This window comes from Coffea arabica, chromosome 6c (genome assembly GCF_036785885.1).
Source record: "Coffea arabica cultivar ET-39 chromosome 6c, Coffea Arabica ET-39 HiFi, whole genome shotgun sequence".
In the NCBI taxonomy this organism is placed as follows: Eukaryota; Viridiplantae; Streptophyta; class Magnoliopsida; order Gentianales; family Rubiaceae; genus Coffea; species Coffea arabica.
This window is the reverse complement of record NC_092320.1, coordinates 7,292,044-7,316,713: the sequence shown is the minus strand read 5'-3', so window position 1 is coordinate 7,316,713 and position 24,670 is coordinate 7,292,044. Positions and strand designations below refer to the sequence as shown.

Genomic DNA, 24,670 nt, shown 5'->3' with positions numbered 1-24,670 from the left:
TTGGGCAGTATCCTTTGAATATACCTCAAATTACGGTATGCTTTTTTGTTCATCTAGTCTCCACTTGTGAAGTAACAGAGCCAAGGAGGTTTCTTCTTGGTGCTCCTGTTAACTGGTGTCAAGGTAGAACATCAAAAAGAAGCTTCAAGGAGCCATTCGGCTTAAAACTTTTCCAGGATCGTGAACTTGCAAACATCTGCGGGGTTCCTTGTGACATTATGCAAGAAAAATGAGAACTGTTCTGTCAAATAATCTCATGGGTCCTCTACGTGTATGCTCGGGTGTGTTTTTGATTGAGTTTCTGGGAATCTTGAAGATAGCAAATGCAAAGTCCCGAAGCCTGCCTGCATTCATCCTTAAATGGAATCTTGGAAATCTATTTTCATGCAACAGTTTTTGGAGGAGGAGATTTGCGCTTGCCATGTGCTTGTGTACGCCTGCATAAGTTTAGCATCCATCTGCCCGCGCAACGACAGAAGCCTGTAAGATTTTGTATGATTAATTTGCCGTTGCTGTGCCAGATACATTTAGTATGAGTTAGTCCTGGTTTGTTAGTCATCTTTTCAGTTGTTAATCCATTTATGTTTGTCTTGACTACTTCTATTGCAGATCATGCTTCGCGTCTTTCTCATGGGTATAGATCAGTCATCACATCACGATTGCATTCCGACATGATGCCCTTGTTGTATGCTACCTTCAACTATTCTCCCCACAATCCTGGAGACATACAGATTTTCCTCCTCCACCTGCAGCACCCTCCATGTTCAGTCATGCTATGTCCGCTTGATCTTAGAGAACGTCTTTGCAAGAAAATTTTGTTTCTTATTCGGCAATGGGAGTTTCCGCAGAATGTATCAAAATGCGAGGCACATATACTAGAGACTATAAATATAGAGTGCTTATTTCTACGTTCTCTATAGTTGCTCTTCACAAGTACTAATTTTTTCCAGGCCTTGTCGTTGCCTCAGTTGAAGACTCGATATGAAGCCTAGTAGTTTAACAAGACGATTTCTGCTCTCTCCTAGCTCCTATCTTCTAGGTAATTGTTGTTGCATTCCAAGCATTGCTGGCAAGCCCAACAGAGCATATGCTTTTCCTAGTTGTTGCTTATGCTCGAAAATCCAATATGATAGATAACAAGCCATTGTCTGTCAATGATAAAAGGAAAATGGATTCTTTTATATGACATGGAGAATAAACAGAAGGATGTCACACCTATTTAATTCCAGTTACAAAATGAGATTAGCAAATCCACAACCTCCTCGTCACCAAGATGTATAAGAACAGCATTAAAAAGAAGCAGCAACTGAAAAGAAATGATCAGACCAGGTCCACAACCTCTTCGTCCCCAAAATGTAGAAGAATAGCATTAACAACCAGCAACTCAACGTTGCATGACACTTGGTTCTCTGCACTTTTTCATGCCGCAAGTGCATGAAGGTTAGCTTTTTATGAGCTATATAGTTTAACAGCATCAATTGGCCTCTTGCCTTGCTGGTAGTACTTGAAGAAAATTTCAGGGTAGTCTTTCACTGTCTTGTATGTCTTGTATAATCTAGGATTTTTGTCATTGATGAGCTCCTCTACTGATCCAATCTCCTTTCCTACTTCTGGTGAACAGAACGTAGCCACGGAGATCCTCTCCTTCGCTGAGTTTGTCAAAGCCCTGTGCAACGGACTCTTGAAGATCCCATTGCTCATTACCTGCACTTATCCCCGTTGTCCATTGTGAAATGTTAATCAGAAACATCACCAAGCCACCAAAGTAGTCACTGAAGCTTGAATACGATGATTTAACTGTACAAATGCATAAAATAACATGTTGGCACTACCTCTATCTCATCACCGACATTAACTATAAGCGCATGAGGCCTGATTGGAACTCGAAACCACTGATTATCCTTGAGGAATTGAAGGCCTTCAACTTCTTCATCCTGCTGGAGTACGGTGATTGCTGAGCCATCGGCGTGTGGTTTCACTCCGTGAACAAGATCAGGCCTTGGACATGGGGGATAGAAGTTATATCTAGTATACATAACTGGCCTCTCTCCATATTGGTTCAGAAAACTGTTGTCTGGCAAGTTCAGTGCTTTTGCCATCGACTTGAGGAGAGTTTCAACTATCATTTTCACCCTTGTTGTATACTCCTCTAAAACTACCCTATTAGAAAAAGCAGCACCAACGAAAGCATCATGTCAATTCGATACTAGCATACTAGGTCATTTGGAAATGCAGGCATTTGCTGCAGACTGATTAAAAACATTGCTTTTGCCAAAAATTTAACTTAAAATTGAAAAATAATTACCTAAAGGATTTGGGATCTTCAGGCCAATATTGTAGCTTTCGGCCATCTTCTGGACTCACTAAAAGGTAAATTCTGTCTGTCCAATCCAGAGTTTGATTCTCATACAAAATCATGTCATTTCCATAACCTTCAATCTCACTTGCTGCTCTGGCATACTTCTGCTTGTCTTTCATAGGGAGCTTCAAGAATTGTCTGCCATTCTCTCGCAGTTCATCCAGCAAGCAAAATTCTATTCCATGGTTTATAACCTGAAACTCTATGCCATTCTTTCAGTATCAACAAAGAAATTCTCTTGACATCCATAAGAAAGGCAGAGGAGAAGGTGTAAACATATTCGCAAAAAGAGGCAGCAATTTGAATATGAAAAAGTTATTGCGCTATTTTCCATATACTTTCAACAGAATCAGGAGATGAAACTTTGCATATCAAAACTTCTGAGAGGCAGGCTAAAGGTGGCAAAAAAGACAAGCTTTGAACAAGCCAACTAAAAACAACAACAATATCCGAGATCAGTAAGTGCAGCAGGTTATTTTGACAATGAATTTGAACCTGAAAGCAACCCCATGAACTCAGAGCTGACTGAAGTTTTTCGAGTTCCTCATCTGTTGTAGCTGATGAAGATGACAAACGACTAAGATCAATAACTGGGATGTCCATCAACGGAAGAGAGGCTGTTATGAGCCCATAAGGAGTATCTTTGCATATAAATCTCTCTGGAATTTCATCACCATCCTCTGCCAATTCCTGAACCATCCTGTAGGGGTCAAGTTCTGAGTCTCCAGCCATGACGGTGCCGCTTGGTGCTTTGCAAAAGTTACAGATATGTATCAAAAGTATCTAAAGCCAAAGCCAGGCCTCTAATAAGGTGTATAATTTGGAAGGTAGAAATTTACATTTAAATTAGAAAAGGGCTAAAAGGTCAAATACTGATGTCAATTTTTAAATATGTAAAGATAGCAGGAAGTGAAATAATAAGTTTACAATCATGGCATGATTACCATACGATATATATATATATATATATATATTTATATATATATATATATATATATTTATCAATCGTCACTTTCATTTATAGTATTCTATATTATCATAATAAAAAAGAGAGATTCAACTGAATCTAAGAAATAGGGGAACTGTTAGGGACTGAATTACTATTAGATCAGACGAATACACTAAAATTTTTTAAGAAGCTACTTAATATGGCAATTAGTGGGATCGCCTCTCACCCCACCAAGTTTTAAATGATTTAATGGTGGCTAATAGCCACCAATCCAGAGGCTGGTGGTTAATTATCATATGACTCTCACACAGCTGAAATATGGTAGTATTTCTTTACTAGCAATACGTGTCAAACAGTATCTGGTTTAGCTTGGAGCGAGTAGAGAAATTGATCAACTCAAGATATCTTTTAACTGATTAATGAGCCCAGTTAATCTTAGCCACTAATTAACTATTGCAATATACAAGATTTACCAATATTCTAAGCATTGTTCTATGAAAGTTTTAGCTTAGTGTATGACACAGTTTTCGGTAGGGTTTATACTCCCTCCGCCCCACTTTGATAGTCCAGTTTTCCTTTTTTATCTGTCCCAAATTGTAATCCACTTTTCAATTGAAGAATGTAGTTGTATTTTAATTTTTCTAAAATACCCTTATTCAATGTAAGTTGTTATTATAAACCTACCCTATTTAATGAGTGTTGATTCTTTTTTTATCATCAATTCAAGTTTCCATAAAGTTGTACTCTAATTAATGTCAGGGAATTTTAGGAAAATAGTTACCTAAATTGATTGTTCCAACAAAGTTAACTATTTTTTCTTAAACTGTATGAAAAAAAAACAAAGATTATCAAAATGGGACGAGAGAGTATAATATTTCCTCGATTTCTGAAAATTGTGGATGAGTCGTCACATGGTGATGGAATGGCCCAAAATTTACACCTTGATCACCTTCCTGCACGGCCAAAGGCGAAGCGACTAGAGATGCTTCTTGTACTCTTCAAATGGCATATTTAGATGGAAAAAGCAGAAGCTAAGACCAAATAGAGCAGGCATTACTTTTCCCAGGAAAGGGCGGAGAGGTACCTCGAATCCATAATGTGAAAGATAAATGTTTATGGATTTGATCCCAGAAGTAGCTGAACATCAAATTTCCACTCATTCTACTAGAAACTAAACTTTTACAGTTACAATTGCTACCTCTCCTTTCTGAAAGCACTCACAGATTTATAGCACTATAATTTTTGACATTTCTATACAATCTTGCATGTTTCTCATCTAACAGTCCGTCGACCGGACCAATCTCCAAGTCCCGCTCTGCTTCGTTTCAGATGGACACTGATGTCCTCAGCTTTTCAGAGTTTGTCATTGCCCTCTGCACTGGACTTGTGATTATCCCGTTACTCATTATCTGCACACATGACATGACTCATAAGACAAAGAATTCAAATTACGCATCTTCTCTATTTTGCTGGTTTAGCTTGACATAAAGGACAGATACTGAGGGAAATAGATAGAGTTTGACGTATGAAGAAGTATAGAATTAAATTTCTGGAAAAACTATGGTCTACTTGGTTGTAGATGGAATCAGATTAAGCCTCGTCAAAACTGTCACATTGTCAATTACGAAAAGGATCAGAGCAAATTTTCGAGGAGTAAAGCTAAGAAAATGCACATGAAAACAGAGAGGAATAGCTACCTGCATTTGATCACCAATATGAACAGCTAAAGCATTAGATAGTGTGGGAACTTTGAACCACTGACTGTCCTTGAATATTTGGAGACTCCAACTTCATCATCTTGCAATAGTACAGTGACTCCAGATTTATCAGAATGAGGTTTGGGGCCAAGAACTTTATTTGGTCTCGGACAAGGTGGATAAAAATTCAATCTTGTAAGCAATAATGCACGTTCACCAAACTGATTCAGGAAGCTGTTTCATCCAAATTCAACAGCTTTAACTTCATTGAATATTCAAATATTCTCCCTGCAGCAAAACGCAATTTCCTTTAATTCAAGATGACTCAGAATTGAAACTGTAGGCATCACAAAGAAGAATCGAGTGAATTACTTCACAGCATAATAGTGGCAGATCAAAAGTAGGCGTCATCCTTCAACATTTGAATGTTAAAAAAGCACACAAGTGATAAACATGAATGAAGTAATACTAGTTGAGCATACTCTTGAGGGAAAATGATAATCTAAGTGAAGATAAAGCAAAAAAGAGAGTGTTCTTGTTGAATAGTATGATTTGTGGAACTGCTAACAGATTGCAGCAGTTAGTTTTCACTTTGCAATACGTATTCACTCTTGCTCTACCTTTTTCTGCCGTATTCACTCTTGCTCTACCTTTTTCTGCTCTAATACCCAACAAAGTGGTATCAGAGCTCTCATCTTGAGGGATCTGTGAGGATTGAGAGAGTTTAAACACTTACCCTTATTACAATGAATCCAGAATTTTCCTCTACTTATCAACTTGGACCTCCTATATTTGATGGAACAAACTATCAAATGTGGGCTGTCAGAATGGAAGCATATCTTGGTGGAAATGATTTGTGGGAGGCTGTAGAGGATGATTATGAAGTACTTCCTCTTCCAAACAATCCAACAGTTGCTCAAATGAAACACCATAATGAGAGGAGACAAAGGAAATCGAAAGCCAGAGCAAGTCTATATGCAGCTGTCACATCCACAATCTTTACCAGAATCATGACGTTGAAAATGGCACATGAGATCTGGAATTTCTTGAAGAATGAATATGAAGGAGATGAAAAAATCAAAGGGATGCGAGTGTTGAACTTGATTCGAGAATTTGAGATGCAAAAGATGAAAGATTCAAAAACTATCAAGGTCTATTCCGACAGACTCCTTGACATAGTCAATAAAGTAAGACTCCTTGGTACTGATTTTTCTGATTCTGGAATAGTTCAAAAAATTCTAGTTACAATCCCTGAAAAGTACGAGGCTACAATCGCGGCCTTGGAAAACTCAAAAGATATGTCGAGTATCACCTTGGCAGAGTTGTTAAATGCACTGCAGGCACAAGAACAAAGAAGGCTGATGAGGCAAGAAGGATCGGTGGAAGGTGCCTTTCAAGCCATATCACAATACAACAACAGGGGCAAGAACAAGAGCAACAACAAAAAGGTGCCTGGAAATAACAAATCTCAAGTTTATCCACTTTGCCCTTATTGCAAAAAAACCAATCATCCGCAGAAAAGGTGTTGGTGGAACCCAAATGTAAGATGTCACAAATGTGGTCAGTTAGGGCATGTGGAAAAGATATGCAAGTCTCAACAGCAACAAGAACAAGCCAAGGCTGCTGAGAATCAATCTCAGGAAGAGCAATTGTTTGCAGTTTCATGTTTTGCTACTAATAGCTCCATGGAAAGCTGGCTTATAGATAGTGGTTCTACAAACCACGTGACTTATGATCGAGAGCTTTTCAGAAAGCTTGATAAAACTACTACCACTAGAGTCCGGATTGGAAATGGAGCTTACCTTGCTGTAAAAGGCATAGGAACAGTGGCAATTGAAGGGTACACAGGTTTGAAATTAATTTCTGATGTTTTATATGTTCCAGAAATTGATCAAAATCTTTTGAGTATTGCTCAGTTGTTGGAAAAAGATTATAAGGTGCTATTTGAGGATAAAAGCTGCATAATTAAAGATCCAGAAGGAAGAGAAATGTTCAGAATTCAAATGAAGGGCAAAAGTTTTGTTTTGGATCTGATGAGAGAGGAGCAAGCGGCTGTACACAAAGAAATTAATGATGCAGCGCTTTGGCATAAGAGATTGGGCCATTTTCATCATGCTGCTCTGCTGTTCATGAAGAAAAACAACTTAGTAGAAGGTATGCCTGAGTTAGATGAAGAGCTTCCTACTTGTGCTGCTTGTCAATATGGGAAGCAATCAAGGCTTTCTTTTCCCCAAAGTACAACGTGGAGAGCTACACACAAGCTGCAATTAATACATACAGATGTTGGAGGACCTCAGAAAACACTATCTTTGAATGGTAGTAAGTTTTATATTCTCTTCATTGATGATTACACTAGAATGTGTTGGATTTATTGCATGAAATTCAAATCTGAGGTTGCTGACATCTTTTGGAAGTTTAAAGCTTGGGTTGAAAATCAAAGTAGTTGCAGCATACAGGTGATCAGGTCCGATAATGGAACTGAATTTACCTCAAAAAAATTCAACAAATTCTGTGAAGATGCAGGCATAGAGCACCAACTGACTGCCCCCTACACTCCCCAGCAAAATGGAGTGGTGGAGCGTAAAAATAGGACGCTTATGGAGATAACAAGATGCTTGTTACATGATAAAGGGCTGCCAAAGAAATTTTGGGCGGAAGCTATGAACACAGCAATTTTTATACTAAACAGATTGCCAACGAAAGCTCTACAGAAAAAGACGCCATTTGAAGCATGGCATGGCTACAAGCCAAAATTGCTTTATCTAAAGACCTTTGGTTGTTTGTGTTACTCTTATATTCCTCAGGTTAAAAGAGACAAGTTAGACAAGAAAGCAGAGTCGGGGATTTTTGTAGGCTATTGCTCATCTTCAAAGGCCTACAGAATCTACTCACCACAAAGCAACAAAATAATTGTGAGCAGGGATGTTAAATTCCTTGAGTCAGACAGCTGGAGTTGGAAAAATGAAGATAAATTTGAAATGCAGGTAGAGAATGATGATGTAGATGAAGAACCTGTTAGAGGAACCAGATTACTCTCTGATATTTATCAGAGATGTAATGTTGCTGTTATGGAGCCTGCAGGATTTAAAGAAGCTACAACTGATCAGAAATGGATAGTTGCAATGAAGGAGGAGCTCAAAATGATAGATAAAAATCAAACTTGGGAGTTGGTGGACAGACCTACACACAAAAAGGTGATAGGTGTCAAATGGGTTTATAGAACCAAATTAAATTCTGATGGTTCTATAAACAAGCACAAGGCAAGACTCGTCATTAAGGGATATGCTCAGATGTTTGGAGTAGATTTCTCCGAAACATTTGCTCCAGTTGCCAGATTGGATACCATACGAATGTTGTTGGCTCTTGCTGCACAAAAGGGCTGGCTTATACATCAATTAGATGTTAAGTCAGCTTTTCTAAATGGATACCTGGAGGAAGAAATCTTTGTGGAGCAACCTGAAGGATTTGCTGTTCAAGGAAAAGAAAATAAGGTGTATCGTCTAAAAAAGGCATTGTATGGTTTAAAACAAGCACCGAGGTCTTGGTACAGCAGAATTGATGCACACTTGATGAATTTAGGCTTTGAAAAAAGTTTGAGTGAATTTACCTTATATATCAAAAAGGTTGATGGTGAAATACTTGTGATATCTTTATATGTTGATGACCTTCTTGTTACAGGAAGCAGCAAGGAGTTGATTGATAAGTTCAAAAAGGAGATGGAAGATGTCTTTGAAATGACTGATATTGGTATGATGTCATTCTTTCTTGGTATGGAGATACAACAGAAGCAAAATGAAGTGTTTATATGCCAGCAAAAGTATGCAAAGGAGGTCCTGAAAAAAGTTAACATGGAAGGGTGCAAATCAACTGCGACTCCAATGAATCAAAAGGAGAAGTTTTGCAAAGAAGATGGAGCTGAAAAAGTTGATGAAGGGCTGTATAGAAGCTTAATAGGCTGTCTAATGTATTTGACTGCAACCAGGCCAGATATCATGCAGGCAGTGAGTCTGTTATCAAGATACATGCACTGTGCTAGTGAAATTCATTTTCAAGCAGCAAAAAGGATTTTGAGATACGTTAAAGGTACTGTTGATTATGGAATAAGGTTCAGTCAAGTTAAAAATTTCAATTTTCATGGTTTTTCTGATAGTGATTGGGCTGGATGTGCTGATGATATGAGGAGCACCTCAGGTTACTGTTTTACTTTTGGGTCTGGAATTTTTTCATGGTGTTCAAAGAAGCAGGATGTCATAGCTCAATCCACTGCAGAAGCAGAATATGTAGCTGCCGCTGCTGCTGTGAATCAAGCACTATGGATAAGAAAACTCATGACTGATCTACACATGAAACAGGAAGATTGCACTCAGATATTTGTTGACAATGAGGCTGCAATTTCTATTTCCAATAATCCAGTGTTCCATGGCAAAACGAAACATTTCAAGATAAAGCTTTATTTTTTGAGGGAAGTGCAAAAGTAGGGAGAAGTGCAGCTGATTTTCTGTAAAACAGAAGATCAAAGTGCTGATATCTTTACGAAGGCTCTTCCCAAGGAAAGATTTGAGTTCTTGAGGCAAAAACTTGGAGTATGCAGTTCCAAAACCAAGGAGGAGTGTTGAATAGTATGATTTGTGGAACTGCTAACAGATTGCAGCAGTTAGTTTTCACATTGCTATTTTTAGGCAATAGATAAGTCAAGTATGTGATATGATTCTGATTCTAGGATCTTATCTCTAGCAGATTTTTTTCTAGATTTTCTCTAATTCAATTTTCTTTATGCTATATAAAAGCATGGCTTATGCCTCAATAAAATTAGACTTCTGCAATACGTATTCACTCTTGCTCTACCTTTTTCTGCTCTAATACCCAACAGTTCTTAGTATATTAAAATGTCCACTTCCTGATTAAAAGGAAATGCGTGAAAATTCAGACAATTTGCCATTACAAAAGATCTGCAACAGTATAAATAAAGTCAAACCTGAAAACAGCCCCTTTAATTCTTCATCAGAAGATGGCTGATATCAATCGTTGGTATGGGAGCTGCTGGAAGAGAACGTTCCACTAACACAAATTGACTTTCTTTAACAAAGCAACGAGGTGGTGGCTCGTCACCATGAAGGAACATCTCCTGAACTGTCTTATGTGAAACCATCGCTCTCTTGACTGCACCATTGGCCATCTTACCAGTCTTCAAACTTCAGAAGTAGGAGCAAGTGCCATATACACCCGGATTTAATATCTTGTAGTGTAGAAGCAAACATATACAAGAGACATTCCATCAACTTTCTTGATCTGCACGAAGAAAGTGTGAACTAGCCGTACATGGAGCTTCATTTATCAACGAAAGTTAGGACCTCTTCAGCAATTTGCTACTTTTTTGTTTGTTTTTCTCCTGAAAGCTAGCTGCAACCAACCACATTTTCATTTTTAATTTTTTTTTTATCACCGGCGAGTCTTTTTTCACATATCTTTTTTCTTCCAACCTTCTTATTCTTCTAAAGGATCCGATCTGTAAATCACTTTCTTGTGGATCACAAAGTAAATCACTTCGTTGTTTTCGAGTTACGGGATTACCCCCTGACATTCATTTTTCATAATTTAGTACTTCCAACAAATTTTCACTCTAATGCAACCGAACTGTAAATTCATACAAAAATTTTTTAAAAAAAGGCTGTAAATTCATTCTTAATAAGTTAAAGAGGAAGCTGCACCTTTGACTTTGAGTAGCAGGCAAGAGGAAATTAAGGTGAAGATGTACTAGTATACTCAGATGTATTAAACTTAAAAGAAAGTTAATTTTTAAGGAGCTAGTTTTGAAAACTAAAATTGTGTTTTCAATTTGTTAAAGTCTCAAAGCTTCACGTCTGGAAGAGAGAGGTGAACTTTTGTCTAGCTGCTAGTGTCTTGTGATGCTGTACTGATTGGTAGGCATTCTCTTTGCAGAAAGGTACTTGAGGTTGGTGTTCTGGCCTGGTCATTGGCCACAGCTCTAGTTCCTTTTCTTGCTGGGTACATGCCTGGACTGGTTGCTTCCAGGATTTTGGTAATTCCATTTCCATATCTCCATTTTTGCTATAGTCTTCAAGTTATCACTTATACATAAATATGTGCTTGTGAAGCTACATGAGATATAATTTGAATAATCAACCAGGGCCGGTCATCATTTTGGTTATTTTGTAGCTATGGAAAATTTGTCTGCCTTTGGTATTATGTGCTGATTTTGTTAATTTTATTGAGTGCTCAGGTTAATTTCCTCCTGTTCTTTGTAGTTACCATCAACTCATTGATCTTTCATTGTCAATAATTACATAGGTTGGTATGGGAGAAGGTGTTTCACCATCAGCTGCTACCGATTTGATTGCCAGGCATGTATGACACTGAGCAGAGCTTAGAGGCATGCCTTTTTTATGGAGTTTGTTCATTAAGTTGTATCTTCTTTTGTATGATGATTAACTTTAGAAACTATGATGTCCTTTATGAGTTCTTCTGCCCTTTTCTGATATTGTTGCTTTGATGCATCTTATTATTAGTCTTGAGCATGATAATTCAAGTTCAATTCAAACTTTTGCAGGTCAATACCACTGGAAGAACGCTCACGGGCAGTATCATTTGTTTTTGGAGGCTTGAGTTTTGGAAGTGTTATGGGGTAACTTCCACGTAGAATATGATCATCATTGTGTTTAATGATATGTGTTCTGATATCAATATTCAATTCCTTTTTTTTCCTTGAAAAATATGGTATCTTTTCAGAATGAGGTTTATTGGTTCAATTACAGGGTTTTCAATGAACTTTTGTTAGATCCAGGCTGTGCCGCGAGTATACTACTTGCATGCTTCTTTCTTTATCTTGAAACCTTCTTCTTTGGCTTCCCCTTCCACACCCTAATCGAAAAGAAGAAAAGAGACTCTGAAACTATGAAAACAGTTTGCAGCCTCAACCTGTAGTTTAAGGTGGTCTTTGTTTCATCAATCTCTCTCAATTTCTCATATTAGAACTGCCTCCTTCAAATTCTTAATAGCCTGCTCATACATTCCTGAACCTGGACAGTTCTTCTGTTTCATGATGAGCCTGACTAGGAAATCTGTGACGCTGTCAGGCGTGTGCAAAAAATTTTTTTTTTTTTTTTTTTGGAATTTCTTGTCAGTAATTTTTACTTATGTGAACCTACAGGCTTCTTTTGGCTCCTCCATTAATCCAAAGTTATGGATGGGAGTCTGTGTTTATCATATTTGGCTTCCTTGGCATAGCCTGGTAAGTGGCAAGCATGGGTGATTATTATTTTCTTTTCTTCTGCGTAAGGATTAATGTAGGTTATTTTTTTATGTGTTGGTCTGCCATAATGATTAGGATTGCTGGTCATTACCATTCTAATACCCACTAGAATATTTCAACAAGTTATTTCTTTACATTATGAGCTCTTATTACTTAAAATTCCTTTTATTTGGGCGTGCACATTTTTGGAACTGAAAACTTTTTAGATCTTTTCTGTACCTAGTTGTTCAAATGCTCATACCATGACAACAATTCTGCTGTCCATGTTTTTGCTTCACTTTCTATATCTGTTGTTGGTTCATTAAACATTAGATTTCTTGTGTTATTTTTAGAGCAAAGTATCTAATCCCTGCTGCAGGTTCTTGGCATTTCAGTTTGTTAAGGATGGTGAACCTTCAGCAGGTGGTGCATCAACATCAGGTTAGCAAAATTTGCCTTTCTTCATCGTGCTTTCACAAAAGTTCTTCTTTCTTTCTGTAAATGACCTGGGTTGCCATAGTTTGAATGTAAAAATTCATTTTAGATTGAAGTTGACATTGCAATAATGTAGCTAATGTGTCCATCTCATGAAATTCAACGCTAAACAAAATGAACTAACCTGGACCACTGAAATTCATTAACCTCTTTCCCCAACCCCCCAACAAAAATTCCACAAAAAGAGAGAGAGAGAGAGAGAGAGAGGCTCAAATTTGTGAACCTCTAACGAAAATAGAATTGTAGAATTGTATCTGTAATGGGTCTTTTGACCCTGCAGTGGACCAAAACAAAAGTGTATTCCTTAAAGTTGCATGAAAGCTGTTAATACATTTCCACTTTCTGGTTTGTTATCTTCCGCCTTGTAGTAACAAAAGTGAGAGTTAACCGTGTAAAAAGGTTATTTACTGAGATATTGCTCTTCTTATTGGAATTCTAAAAGATACTGTTAATTCATTGGGCTTCCAAAAGTACAGGAATAGGTGACTTTCATTCTCCAGAAAATTTCTCCCTCCCTCTTCTTCGCTATCCTACAAACAATTCCCCTAGGACTATGATGGGAATCTGGGGGTTTTGCGCCTCCACCCTTCAACATCTCCTGCATGAAACATCCCAGCTTTTCAACACGAGTAAGAGAACCAAGAATGCAATGGTTGTTGGGAAATTTGATACCCTTAGTGGTGCTAGTCTGCAACGGCAAATTGAGAACATAGAAGTCTCTCAGCATAGCTTATACCTCTTCAAATTCTGTGGCAAGTATGGAGTAAAAAGGGAGGCTTTTGGAAATTTGGGGATGCAAAGACTGTGGGAAAGGTAAAGCCCAATACACGTTAAACACTTCTAGTGCTGTGACTGTCAGGAGTATCATCCAAAGGCTGAGGGAGCAGATTGGATGGATTCAGAAACCTGTAAAAGCTAATAATATTGTTTTAGATTCTAACAGAAAAAGGTAATATTCAAGTAAATAACCAGCATAAAGAGATAACTGCAAGAATCCTGTCTTGCTCAAAAAGCATGATGTAGCATTGCTTAGTTTCCATATTATGAGAGGTTCCCTGCTTAAAGTTATCTAATATTTGGTGATAATGTCTATATGTAAAAGCAACGGCACACACCATGGTGATTTAATGCTTGTATTGGCCATGCTTGACTATGATTCCATGTTGAATTTAACACTTAGCATCACTTTGTTTAAATCCACATATATGAATATGTATAACCATTGTGTCATATCGATAACAGTTTCCAATATCCAGGGCATCTATTCTTTTCCGAAAAGAATTCATGGATTGGGTCCTTGGAAGAATTGGAAGGATCACTGAAGGTATATAGCCTTTTGTCTTTTGCCACATCAACTGTAGGATCATTTTACCGTAGAAAATGTCTATATTGCATTCATACAAGTTGGACTACAATTTAGATATGATAAGGTTAGCATTATTTAGACTTGAAATGTTACAGTTATGGTTGAACACCATAGATTCAAGTCTTGAACTGGTTTGGCTTAACATTAAAGTTCTGGAGTTTCTCTTCCATAAGAGTTGCTCATTTCATTCTGGAATTAGATTGCTTGCTTACAGTGCGGCTTAGGACCAAGTTGCACACTAATCTTCTCCCCAGTAATCTTTCAAGTAAACTTTTCTTATTAAGAAACTTATGAGAAACGTATGCAGTGCCCCATAATGTTAATCGGTGTTGCAAGCAATGGTCTGGTGGGTTGATTTTAGTTTTTTTTTTTTTGGTTCTTGCTTACTTAATTAGCAATTTTTTTATATATACATATATTACAGGATGTCCCTTGGAAGGCCTTTTTCAAGAGTAAAGCTGTGTGGGCCATGATATATGCTCACTTTTGTGGAAGTTGGGGTCACTATACTTGTTTATCCTGGCTTCCAACTTATTTCAGGTATCTTTGAACTGGAATATTTCTGAAAAATGATCTCAGCATTTTTTTTTCCTTTGAAGACTTTTTTCATTGCTTTATGAGTGAAAGTCTTAGTCTACTTTCTAAAATACATAACAAATGCTAGTAAATGTGATCCCTCAAGCATAGGCTGTTATGTATACAAATAGTATATGACCAAAAAATCCAAGTGATATAAGACCAAGACTTTCAGTTGCTGGATGGGAAAAAGTAAATCTTTACATTGAAAAAGAGTGTTTCTGGAGCTGATACACTTTTTTTTGCTATCAATGAATGACATCAGTTGTTAAAACATAGGCTTGCAAGGTACAGCAACATGCAGCCAGAGAAAGTTGTTAAAACACAGAAAGTTGCCAATTTAAGCATAGGATTATGAACAACTAAAGAGTCTTGTGTAATCTTATCTTTCTTTCTTCAGATGGAGTAAACCCAGTATAGTTAAAGCTCCATTTGTCTCCTTTTTTAACGCTCTTTTATGTTTGAACTCAGAGACTTAAATTTTGAGAGTGACACAAAATAGATATCTAACAAAGTTGTTTCCAACTTGCCATGCACAAGCACTTGGTACATAACTTGTAAAAACCTTTTTATTTTCCTTGATGGCTATGTTCTTCGTTCTTCTTTCATTCGACTCATGAAACTCAAGAGTGTGCTACATTCGTTATTAGTTCGTCATCATTCTATGATTTATATTTGAAGAAACTGAATTGTCAGCTTGTGTAACCTGCAGTGAGGAGCTCAGTCTTAATCTGACAGAAGCTGCATGGGTGAGCTTATATGATCTTAGTATCACTGAATGCTTACTACAATGATGCGTTCTAGTTGTAGGATAGATATGCAAAGATAACATGTATTGAGGACCAAGTCATGCATAGGTATTTGTTTCAGGTTTCAGTCCTTCCTCCATTAGCTTCAATTTTTGTCACCAGCATAGCTGCTCAACTGGCTGACTACTTAATTACCAAAGGGGTTGACACCGCCAGGGTAAGTGCAACAATTTATATGTGCTTTTAGTTATGAATTTTGATGAATTATGGGCTTTACTATGTGTAAAAAGAAAGTACTATAGTATTTGGTTCCTGGGACAAGATTTTTACATCTTTTAGAATCCTGGTTTTTGCATGGCTGAACATGAAATTGCATGAAATCCTTGCATGGTATCTGTGTCTGTAGTGGTCCTTACTAAGTGAAGCTAAGAAGCAACGATATGCCGGCAGTGGGTCTTCTAGTTGATTGGAGAGGAAGATGAATACTAGTACGTAAATTCCTGAAAGAGTGGTGAAAAATTATCTTGCCTGTCTCATGGCATACAAGTAACAGGACTAGTTTAAGTGATTCTATCATTATCTCTGACAGAAGTCTACCAGGAGCAGTTAATTGACTTGCTGGTTCTTCTTTCTTGTTCATATATGCTTGTGTTATGCTAACAGGTGCGCAAAACTTGCCAAACAATTTCTTTCCTCTCTCCCACTTCTTGTATGATTCTTTCCTCTTTGGATTTGGGATTGCCTCCATGGGAGGTTGTAACAATTCTCACTGGAGGTTTAGCGCTTTCAAGTTTTGCATTATCAGGTATTTGATTGATTTCATTTTACTTAAGATTAGGTACTTAGAAAAGATACAGTCTTTTAAAATAATTGGAAAAGTGCTGATTTCTTATATATATATATTTTGTAAGTGAGAGGACTTGAACCCAAGAACTCTTACTTACAACCCTTCCCCCGGATTTCTTATATTCATTTCTGGCTTCTAGGTTTATACTGTACTCATCAAGACATTTCACCCGAGTATGCAAGCATACTTTTGGTAAGTGATGTAAACATACTTAAACGTAATTTTTGAGTGACCAAATACTGGTGAGGTTTGGCTGTTAGCTTCAATGCAATCAAGGAAAATACAATTTTCGTTTAGAAAATGTAGGAATAAAATTGAGCTGCAAATCTTGAATTTTTAAAGTTATTCTTTTGGCATGTCAGTTTACAACAGGAGTACCCTATTTCTTCTGTCTCCTGCCTCATTATTGACTTAACAAAGGTGTAACCATAGAGCGAAGCTAGCATCATGATTGCACTTTGTTCTCTGTTTAGTTGACTCTTATCAGTAATTATTCTGGAGTTATAAGATTTGTTTACACAACTTCTTTATTTGATTTTTGAAAAATTTCTTTTCCTTGGTTTTTTAACTGAACACTTTTGGTTCTGCCACCATTTCCACCTCTCACAAGATGTGTTGTAGTTACTTGAGTGTTCGAAATAAGATTTGAACTGATGACGGGGTTGATGTTGCTACGTCGCGATGTATTTGCCACTTGTATTCTGTTCGTGTATTCTTGCTTTAGCAAACTACATTTATCTGAATATATTAATGTGTGTTTGATTGGGTTTCTGGGAATCTTGAAGATGGCAATTGCAAAGACTCGAATTCTACATTCACCCTTACAAAGTAATCTTGCAGGAGGAAATTGCACTTGCTATGTGCAAATGTATGTATGCACAAGTTTCACGTGCATCTGCCTCCTCAATGCCCGTGAGATTTGGATGACATTTGCTATATCTAGTACATTTAACATGAGTTAGTCTCAGTATGTTAGTCATCTTTTCAGTTGTTAATCAATGTTTGTTTGTCTTGACTATTGCATTGCAGATCCTGCCTTGTGTGTTTTCGATGCAATGGATGCAGTGGTCATCATTACATTCCAGTGGTGTGTGATGCCCTTGTATGCTACCTTCAACTAATCTTCCCACATAGTAGGCATACAGATTTTGCCCCATTTGTTGCACCTTCCACGTTCTGGGGGCTACATTCATGTTGGAGTTGTAGCGATGTTAGCTCCATTTGATTTTGTATCTTATTCGCCAATGGGAGTGGTTGTAGACTGTATGGAAATGAGAGTTGCTCATCATAGAGAGTATTTGAATAGAGTGCTTATTACTAGGTCCTGTATCGTTGGATTTTTAGAATATGTAATTTTTCCAGGGCTTGTGGTTGGTGACTTGGTGTTAAGTATATGAGCTGTACACAAACAGAGCTATTTTCAGTTGGGGATTTGTCTTTAAAAAATTGTCTGCCGTGCTAGTATGGTGTTCTTTTCGACCCTCACTCGCATGTCATGTAGTTATCTATTAAATCTGGTTTTGCTGTCCCAGGCAATGGACATAAAGATTGTTGTATTTTTGCTCGTCTATGTAGTATGTAATCGTGGTATGGTAGCCTTGTGATATAAATCCCACATTTGAAAGTTTGTGGAAGATGAAAAGGCATGTATTGCATCATTTGTGATTTTGCTGATGAATCATTCTGAGAACCAGCAATATTGGGTGGTCTGATTATTTTCGACTATTTTGAAATTGTGATTTAGATTTGTGATTGGTGTGAAAGTCAATAACTACCATGTGATGAAAGACATTTGTCTGACAAATTGGAATTGATTAAAAGAGGCAAATCGTAGATGCACTTTTTTTTTTCCTTCCTTTCCTCCACATATGTCTGCCTGCTAGTGACCTTGGTAACAAATGGTAGAAGTTTCTTTGGGTTGCTAGAGGATTGATTAAATTTGCTGAATCCATGGACTTGTTTGCGTACAGCTTTGGGCAGTATCCTTTGGATATACCTCAAATTACGGTATGCTTTTTTGCTCATCTAGTCTCCACTTGTGAAGTAACAGAGCCAAGGAGGTTTCTTCTTGGTGCTCCTGTTAACTGGTGTCAAGGTAGAACATCAAAAAGAAGCTTCAAGGAGCCCTTCGGCTTAAAACTTTTCCAGGATCGTGAACTTGCAACTTCTGCGGGGTTCCTTGTGACATTATGCAAGAAAAATGAGAACTGTTCTGTCAAATAATCTCCTGGGTCCTCTACGTGTATGCTCGGGTGTGTTTTTGATTGAGTTTCTGGGAATCTTGAAGATAGCAAATGCAAAGTCCCGAAGCCTGCCTGCATTCATCCTTAAATGGAATCTTGGAAATCTATTTTCATGCAACAGTTTTTGGAGGAGGAGATTTGCGCTTGCCATGTGCTTGTGTACGCCTGCATAAGTTTAGCATCCATCTGCCCGCGCAACGACAGAAGCCTGTAAGATTTTGTATGATTAATTTGCCGTTGCTGTGCCAGATACATTTAGTATGAGTTAGTCCTGGTTTGTTAGTCATCTTTTCAGTTGTTAATCCATTTATGTTTGTCTTGACTACTTCTATTGCAGATCATGCTTCGCGTCTTTCTCATGGGTATAGATCAGTCATCACATCACGATTGCATTCCGACATGATGCCCTTGTTGTATGCTACCTTCAACTATTCTCCCCACAATCCTGGAGACATACAGATTTTCCTCCTCCACCTGCAGCACCCTCCATGTTCAGTCATGCTATGTCCGCTTGATCTTAGAGAACGTCTTTGCAAGAAAATTTTGTTTCTTATTCGGCAATGGGAGTTTCCGCAGAATGTATCAAAATGCGAGGCACATATACTAGAGACTATAAATATAGAGTGCTTATTTCTACGTTCTCTATAGTTGCTCTTCACAAGTACTAATTTTTTCCAGGCCTTGTCGTTGCCGCAGTTGAAGACTCGATATGAAGCCTAGTAGTTTAACAAGACGATTTCTGCTCTCTCCTAACTCCTATCTTCTAGGTAATTGTTGTTGCATTCCAAGCATTGCTGGCAAGCCCAACAGAGCATATGCTTTTCCTAGTTGTTGCTTATGCTCGAAAATCCAATATGATAGATAACATGCCATTGTCTGTCAATGACAAAAGGAAAATGGATTCTTTTATATGACATGGAGAATAAACAGAAGGATGTCACACCTATTTAATTCCAGTTGCAAAATGAGATTAGCAAATCCACAACCTCCTCGTCACCAAGATGTATAAGAACAGCATTAAAAAGAAGCAGCAACTGAAAAGAAATGACCAGACCAGGTCCACAACCTCTTCGTCCCCAAAATGTAGAAGAATAGCATTAACAACCAGCAACTCAACGTTGCATGACACTTGGTTCTCTGCACTTTTTCATGCCGCAAGTGCATGAAGGTTAGCTTTTTATGAGCTATATAGTTTAACAGCATCAATTGGCCTCTTGCCTTGCTGGTAGTACTTGAAGAAAAGTTCAGGGTAGTCTTTCACTGTCTTGTATAATCTAGGATTTTTGTCATTGATGAGCTCCTCTACTGGTCCAATCTCCATTCCTACTTCTGGTGAACAGAACGTAGCCACGGAGATCCTCTCCTTCGCTGAGTTTGTCAAAGCCCTGTGCAACGGACTCTTGAAGATCCCATTGCTCATTACCTGCACTTATCCCCGTTGTCCATTGGGAAATGTTAATCAGAAACATCACGAAGCCACCAAAGTAGTCACTGAAGCTTGAATACGATGATTTAACTGTACAAATGCATAAAATAACATGTTGGCACTACCTCTATCTGATCACCGACGTTAACTATAAGCGCATGAGGCCTGATTGGAACTCGAAACCACTGATTATCCTTGAGGAATTGAAGGCCTTCAACTTCTTCATCCTGCTGGAGTACGGTGATTGCTGAGCCATCGGCGTGTGGTTTCACTCCGTGAACAAGATCAGGCCTTGGACATGGGGGATAGAAGTTATATCTAGTATACATAACTGGCCTCTCTCCATATTGGTTCAGAAAACTGTTGTCTGGCAAGTTCAGTGCTTTTGCCATGGACTTGAGGAGAGTTTCAACTATCATTTTCACCCTTTTTGCATACTCCTCTAAAACTACCCTATTAGAAAAAGCAGCACCAACGAAAGCATCATGTCAATTCGATACTAGCATACTAGGTCATTTGGAAATGCAGGCATTTGCTGCAGACTGATTAAAAACATTGCTTTTGCCAAAAATTTAACTTAAAATTGAAAAATAATTACCTAAAGGATTTGGGATCTTCAGGCCAATATTGTAGCTTTCGGCCATCTTCTGGACTCACTAAAAGGTAAATCCTGTCTGTCCAATCCAGAGTTTGATTCTCATACAAAATCATGTCATTTCCATAACCTTCAATCTCATTTGCTGCTCTAGCATACTTCTGCTTGTCTTTCATAGGGAGCTTCAAGAATTGTCTGCCATTCTCTCGCAGTTCATCCAGCAAGCAAAATTCTATTCCATGGTTTATAACCTGAAACTCTATGCCATTCTTTCAGTATCAACAAAGAAATTCTCTTGACATCCATAAGAAAGGCAGAGGAGAAGGTGTAAACATATTCGCAAAAAGAGGCAGCAATTTGAATATGAAAAAGTTATTGCGCTATTTTCCATATACTTTCAACAGAATCAGGAGATGAAACTTTGCATATCAAAACTTCTGAGAGGCAGGCTAAAGGTGGCAAAAAAGACAAACTTTGAACAAGTCAACTGAAAACAACAACAATATCCGAGATCAGTAAGTGCAGCAGGTTATTTTGACAATGAATTTGAACCTGAAAGCAACCCCATGAACTCAGAGCTGACTGAAGTTTTTCGAGTTCCTCATCTGTTGTAGCTGATGAAGATGACAAACGACTAAGATCAATAACTGGGATGTCCATCAACGGAAGAGAGGCTGTTATGAGCCCATAAGGAGTATCTTTGCATATAAATCTCTCTGGAATTTCATCACCATCCTCTGCCAATTCCTGAACCATCCTGTAGGGGTCAAGTTCTGAGTCTCCAGCCATGACGGTGCCGCTCGGTGCTTTGCAAAAGTTACAGATATGTATCAAAAGTATCTAAAGCCAAAGCCGGGCTTCTAATAAGGTGTTTAATTTGGAAGGTAGAAATTTACATTTAAATTAGAAAAGGGCTAAAAAGTCAAATACTGATGTCAATTTTTAAATATGTAAAGATAGCAGGAAGTGAAATAATAAGTTTACAATCATGGCATGATTGCCGTACAATATTTTTTTTTTTTTTGATCCATCGTCACTTTCATCTATAGTATTCTATATTATCATAATCTAAAAGAGAGATCTAAGAGACAGGGGCTGGTAGGAACTGAACTACTATACTATTGGATCAGACAAATACACTAAAATCTTTTAAAAAGCTACTTAATGTAGCAATTGGTGGGATTGTCTCCCATCCCACCAAATTTTAAATGGCTTGATGGGGGCTACTGGCCACCAGACCAGAGGCTGATATCAATCGTTGGTATGGGAGCTGATGGAGGAGAACGTTCCACTAACACAAATTGACTTTCTTTAACAAAGCAACGAGGTGGTGGCTCGCCACCATGAAGGAACATCTCCTGAGCTGTCTTATGTGAAACCATCTCTCTCTTGACTGCACCATTGGCCATCTTACCAGTCTTCAAACTTCAGAAGTAGGAGCAAGTGCCATATACACCCGGATTTAATATCTTGTAGTGTAGAAGCAAACATATACAAGAGACAAAAAGCCATCCCATCAACTTTCTTGATCTGCACAAAGAATGTGTGAACTAGCCGTACATGGAGCTTCATTTATCAACGAAAGTTAGGACCTCTTCAGCAATTTGCTACTTTTTTGTTTGTTTTTCTCCTGAAAGCTAGCTGCAACCAACCACATTCTCATTTTTATTTTTATTTTTGTATCACCGGCGAGTCTTTTTTCACATATCTTTTTTCTTCCAACCTTCTTATTCTTCTAAAGGATCCGATCTGTAAATCACTTTCTTGTGGATCACAAAGTAAATCACTTCGTTGTTTTCGAGTCATTCATTTTTCATAATTTAGTACTTCCAACAAATTTTCACTCTAATGCAATCGAACTGTAAATTCATACAAAAAATTTTTTTAAAAAAAGGCTGTAAATTCATTCTTAATAAGTTAAAAAGGAAGCTGCACCTTTGACTTTGAGTAGCAGGCAAGAGGAAATTAGGTGAAGATGTGTCTTATTACTAATCCAGTTCTCGGAAATGGATGGAGTTTCAGATTCTGATCGATATAAATGAAATAGGGTTCTCGAATTTGGTTTACCCAATTGTGATGTTACAACTTACAATTCCTCGTAATACTTCCACTGCCACCATTAAAGAGAATGTACCACCAAGTTGGAGGATGTAAAACACCTTTCTCCAAATCATTCATAGGGAAATAATTGAGCTAAATTGGCAAAATAAGTATAACTAATCTGCAAATACCAACTTCCGTAAATGGTTATGAAAGCTGAGAGTTGAAATCATGAGCGCAAGCTATAATGATATTATAGGCAGATAGGCTTGCTCATATATCACATAGCAATCTTTTACTCGTATGGAACCAGCAAATTTAAAATATGAGCAGGAAATTCATTTTTTCAGCGCATCAATCACTCTGTTCCCTTCACGATGCTCAGGGCAAAATGCACCAACATAATCTACAACTGGTCTATATAAACTTGGCCTTTTTTCATCAACAAGTCCTTCTGCTGGTTCAATCACATTTTCCTTATCAGGGATAAAGAAAATGGATATGCTGATCCTCTCTCTTTCTGAGTTTGCCACAAACCTATGCAACAGGCTCTTGAATAGGCCATTAGTCATTATCTGCATGTATAAAAAGGAAGACCTGTGAAATCCCAATTCATGAAACCACAAGGAGACAATGCCTAGTGTTTCTGAATATCTAAGCATGGTCACGGATGGTTTATCAAAGCTGCAAGAAACACCTCATAACAATATTGATACAATTTTAGTACCCTTTTCTTCCTTTGTGTCAGCATTGATTGGGAACTTCTTGTACAATGTAGGCTAACATTAGTGAGTCTTTCAGGACTTCAAGGGCTTAAAATTCTGAAGTTTGCAGGGGAAAAGAGGGATTAGTAATTATACCTCAGCTTGGTCCCCAGGCATAACAAGTATAGCAGGATGAGCAATGGCAGGAAGTCTGAACCATTTATCACCTCTTAGGACTTGAAGGGCTTCCACTGGTTTGTCTTGTAAGAAAAAAGTCAATGTCGATGCATCCGAATGCGGTTTGGCTTCAACTTGGGGTCCTGATCCTGAACACGGATGATGAGAGTTAAATCTTGATAGCACCCTTGGGCTTTCTCCATATTGCTTCAGAAAGGTATTGTCTTCCAAGTTGAGCGAATTTGCCATGGCCTTGAGGATGAGCTCATTTAATTTTTGTAACTTCGCCCTACACTGGAGCAAAACTTTCCTACGCAAAAAAAGTTACTATTTGTATGAATGAGAGGAATTGAAGGGATTTTTTTCTCTCTGTACTATCAGATTTAATTAAATAACCATTTAAAAAAAAAAGCTACTTGAATTTGATGATGGGGAGCTGGTGGTCTATGTTGGAAATTTATCATTTTTGGGAGCCTATATGATCTTGCGATTTCACTTAGTAGTTACCGGATAGTAGACGAGCAAAAATTACCTGAAGTCGTTAGGATTGTCAGGCCATAATTTTAGTGTCCTTTGATCTTCAGGATACAAGTCGAGATACAACACGTCATTCCAGTCAAGGGTCTGATGTTGAGTGAGAGTTTGATCATTTCCAAAACCAGCAAGATCAAGATCACCAGCTGGTCGTGAATATTTGTGCTTCTCTTCCGGTGGAAGTAAAAAAAATCGTTTAGTAACATCATACAATTCCTCAAGGGGTGAAATATCTATTCCGTGATTAACAACCTGAGAAAACAATACATCACAGCTGAACTTCTAATGAATCATCTTGCATTACTAGAAAACAACAGAATTAGCACCAAGAATCTAGGATATATGTGAAGGATATAACCTGAAAGAAACCGCACACGGTCAAAGCAAACCGGAGAATCTTGAGCTCCTGAGTGGCTTCAGGTGATGATGGTTCACTATTGAGGACGCAAAGGTCAACCTGAGGTATCTGTAGCAGTGGAAAGATGGCTGCTGGGTTGTGGATATAATTTTCCGGCGGGGGATTGACTGTGGACGGTAATACGTTGGAAGCCATTTTGCAGACCTGTGAACGAGTGACCCTCTGCGATAGTTCTTGATTATATAAGAATAATACTAATATATAGACGTGGCTGGGCAGGGTGCCACTGATTTTAGTCAAAGTCAA

The 24,670-nt window shown here is 37.9% G+C and overlaps 5 protein-coding genes, 1 long non-coding RNA gene, 1 other non-coding gene and 1 pseudogene across 7 annotated transcripts; 5 read left to right on the top strand and 3 right to left on the bottom strand.

The window, feature by feature from the left end:
• Positions 1 to 1,155: 1,155 nt before the first annotated feature.
• Positions 1,156 to 3,182, bottom strand: LOC113692384 (protein LATERAL BRANCHING OXIDOREDUCTASE 1-like). Its single transcript, XM_027210783.2, has 4 exons — positions 2,855 to 3,182; positions 2,306 to 2,553; positions 1,833 to 2,160; positions 1,156 to 1,704 (listed from the first exon to the last, which is right to left on the bottom strand). Exons 1-4 carry the CDS (start codon positions 3,089 to 3,091, stop codon positions 1,450 to 1,452), a joined length of 1,068 nt encoding a protein of 355 aa, XP_027066584.1. The 5' UTR covers positions 3,092 to 3,182; the 3' UTR covers positions 1,156 to 1,449.
• A 5,392-nt stretch (positions 3,183 to 8,574) lies between these two features.
• On the top strand, positions 8,575 to 9,483 carry LOC140008606 (uncharacterized mitochondrial protein AtMg00810-like). The gene has a single exon (XM_072053428.1). The coding sequence runs from the start codon at positions 8,575 to 8,577 to the stop codon at positions 9,481 to 9,483; it is 909 nt and encodes a 302-aa protein (XP_071909529.1).
• Positions 9,484 to 10,016: 533 nt separating this feature from the next.
• Positions 10,017 to 11,397, top strand: LOC140008397 (uncharacterized). Its single transcript, XR_011815784.1, has 3 exons — positions 10,017 to 10,348; positions 10,946 to 11,045; positions 11,315 to 11,397. It is a non-coding gene; the product is annotated as an uncharacterized lncRNA (long non-coding RNA).
• Positions 11,398 to 11,571: 174 nt separating this feature from the next.
• LOC140004443 (probable anion transporter 6, chloroplastic) lies at positions 11,572 to 16,530 on the top strand. Its single transcript, XM_072051612.1, has 9 exons — positions 11,572 to 11,648; positions 12,174 to 12,254; positions 12,634 to 12,695; positions 14,006 to 14,073; positions 14,540 to 14,655; positions 15,404 to 15,440; positions 15,562 to 15,657; positions 16,104 to 16,245; positions 16,427 to 16,530. The coding sequence occupies exons 1-9, from the start codon at positions 11,644 to 11,646 to the stop codon at positions 16,513 to 16,515; spliced, it is 696 nt and encodes a 231-aa protein (XP_071907713.1). The 5' UTR covers positions 11,572 to 11,643; the 3' UTR covers positions 16,516 to 16,530.
• On the top strand, positions 13,154 to 13,702 carry LOC113692865 (large ribosomal subunit protein eL43y-like; annotated as a pseudogene).
• A 413-nt stretch (positions 16,531 to 16,943) lies between the features above and the next one.
• On the top strand, positions 16,944 to 19,177 carry LOC113692386 (uncharacterized). The gene is made up of 2 exons (XR_011815783.1): positions 16,944 to 18,740; positions 18,868 to 19,177. It is a non-coding gene; the product is annotated as an uncharacterized protein (transcript).
• Positions 19,178 to 19,365: 188 nt separating this feature from the next.
• On the bottom strand, positions 19,366 to 21,401 carry LOC140008396 (protein LATERAL BRANCHING OXIDOREDUCTASE 1-like). Its single transcript, XM_072052526.1, has 4 exons — positions 21,104 to 21,401; positions 20,555 to 20,802; positions 20,082 to 20,409; positions 19,366 to 19,953 (listed from the first exon to the last, which is right to left on the bottom strand). The coding sequence occupies exons 1-4, from the start codon at positions 21,338 to 21,340 to the stop codon at positions 19,708 to 19,710; spliced, it is 1,059 nt and encodes a 352-aa protein (XP_071908627.1). The 5' UTR covers positions 21,341 to 21,401; the 3' UTR covers positions 19,366 to 19,707.
• A 1,281-nt stretch (positions 21,402 to 22,682) lies between these two features.
• LOC113697594 (protein LATERAL BRANCHING OXIDOREDUCTASE 1) lies at positions 22,683 to 24,574 on the bottom strand. Its single transcript, XM_027217276.2, has 4 exons — positions 24,365 to 24,574; positions 24,005 to 24,258; positions 23,452 to 23,782; positions 22,683 to 23,166 (listed from the first exon to the last, which is right to left on the bottom strand). Exons 1-4 carry the CDS (start codon positions 24,557 to 24,559, stop codon positions 22,930 to 22,932), a joined length of 1,017 nt encoding a protein of 338 aa, XP_027073077.2. The 5' UTR covers positions 24,560 to 24,574; the 3' UTR covers positions 22,683 to 22,929.
• Between the last annotated feature and the right edge of the window lie 96 nt (positions 24,575 to 24,670).

Excerpts from the sequence above, each read along its gene's own strand:
- LOC113692384 (XM_027210783.2), bottom strand. The coding sequence starts at position 3,091 with ATGGCTGGAGACTCAGAACTTGACCCCTACAGGATGGTTCAGGAATTG. Across the intron at positions 2,554-2,854 it reads GTTCATGGGGTTGCTTTCAG|GTTATAAACCATGGAATAGA; the intron begins GTTCAAATTCAT and ends ATAGAGTTTCAG. Across the intron at positions 2,161-2,305 it reads GAAGATCCCAAATCCTTTAG|GGTAGTTTTAGAGGAGTATA; the intron begins GTAATTATTTTT and ends TTTTTCTAATAG.
- LOC140008606 (XM_072053428.1), top strand. The coding sequence starts at position 8,575 with ATGAATTTAGGCTTTGAAAAAAGTTTGAGTGAATTTACCTTATATATC.
- LOC140004443 (XM_072051612.1), top strand. Across the intron at positions 15,441-15,561 it reads ATCTGACAGAAGCTGCATGG|GTTTCAGTCCTTCCTCCATT; the intron begins GTGAGCTTATAT and ends TATTTGTTTCAG. Across the intron at positions 15,658-16,103 it reads AAGGGGTTGACACCGCCAGG|GTGCGCAAAACTTGCCAAAC; the intron begins GTAAGTGCAACA and ends TTATGCTAACAG.
- LOC140008396 (XM_072052526.1), bottom strand. The coding sequence starts at position 21,340 with ATGGCTGGAGACTCAGAACTTGACCCCTACAGGATGGTTCAGGAATTG. Across the intron at positions 20,410-20,554 it reads GAAGATCCCAAATCCTTTAG|GGTAGTTTTAGAGGAGTATG; the intron begins GTAATTATTTTT and ends TTTTTCTAATAG. Across the intron at positions 19,954-20,081 it reads ACGTCGGTGATCAGATAGAG|GTAATGAGCAATGGGATCTT; the intron begins GTAGTGCCAACA and ends GGATAAGTGCAG.
- LOC113697594 (XM_027217276.2), bottom strand. The coding sequence starts at position 24,559 with ATGGCTTCCAACGTATTACCGTCCACAGTCAATCCCCCGCCGGAAAAT. Across the intron at positions 24,259-24,364 it reads CCGTGTGCGGTTTCTTTCAG|GTTGTTAATCACGGAATAGA; the intron begins GTTATATCCTTC and ends TTGTTTTCTCAG. Across the intron at positions 23,167-23,451 it reads TGCCTGGGGACCAAGCTGAG|ATAATGACTAATGGCCTATT; the intron begins GTATAATTACTA and ends TTATACATGCAG.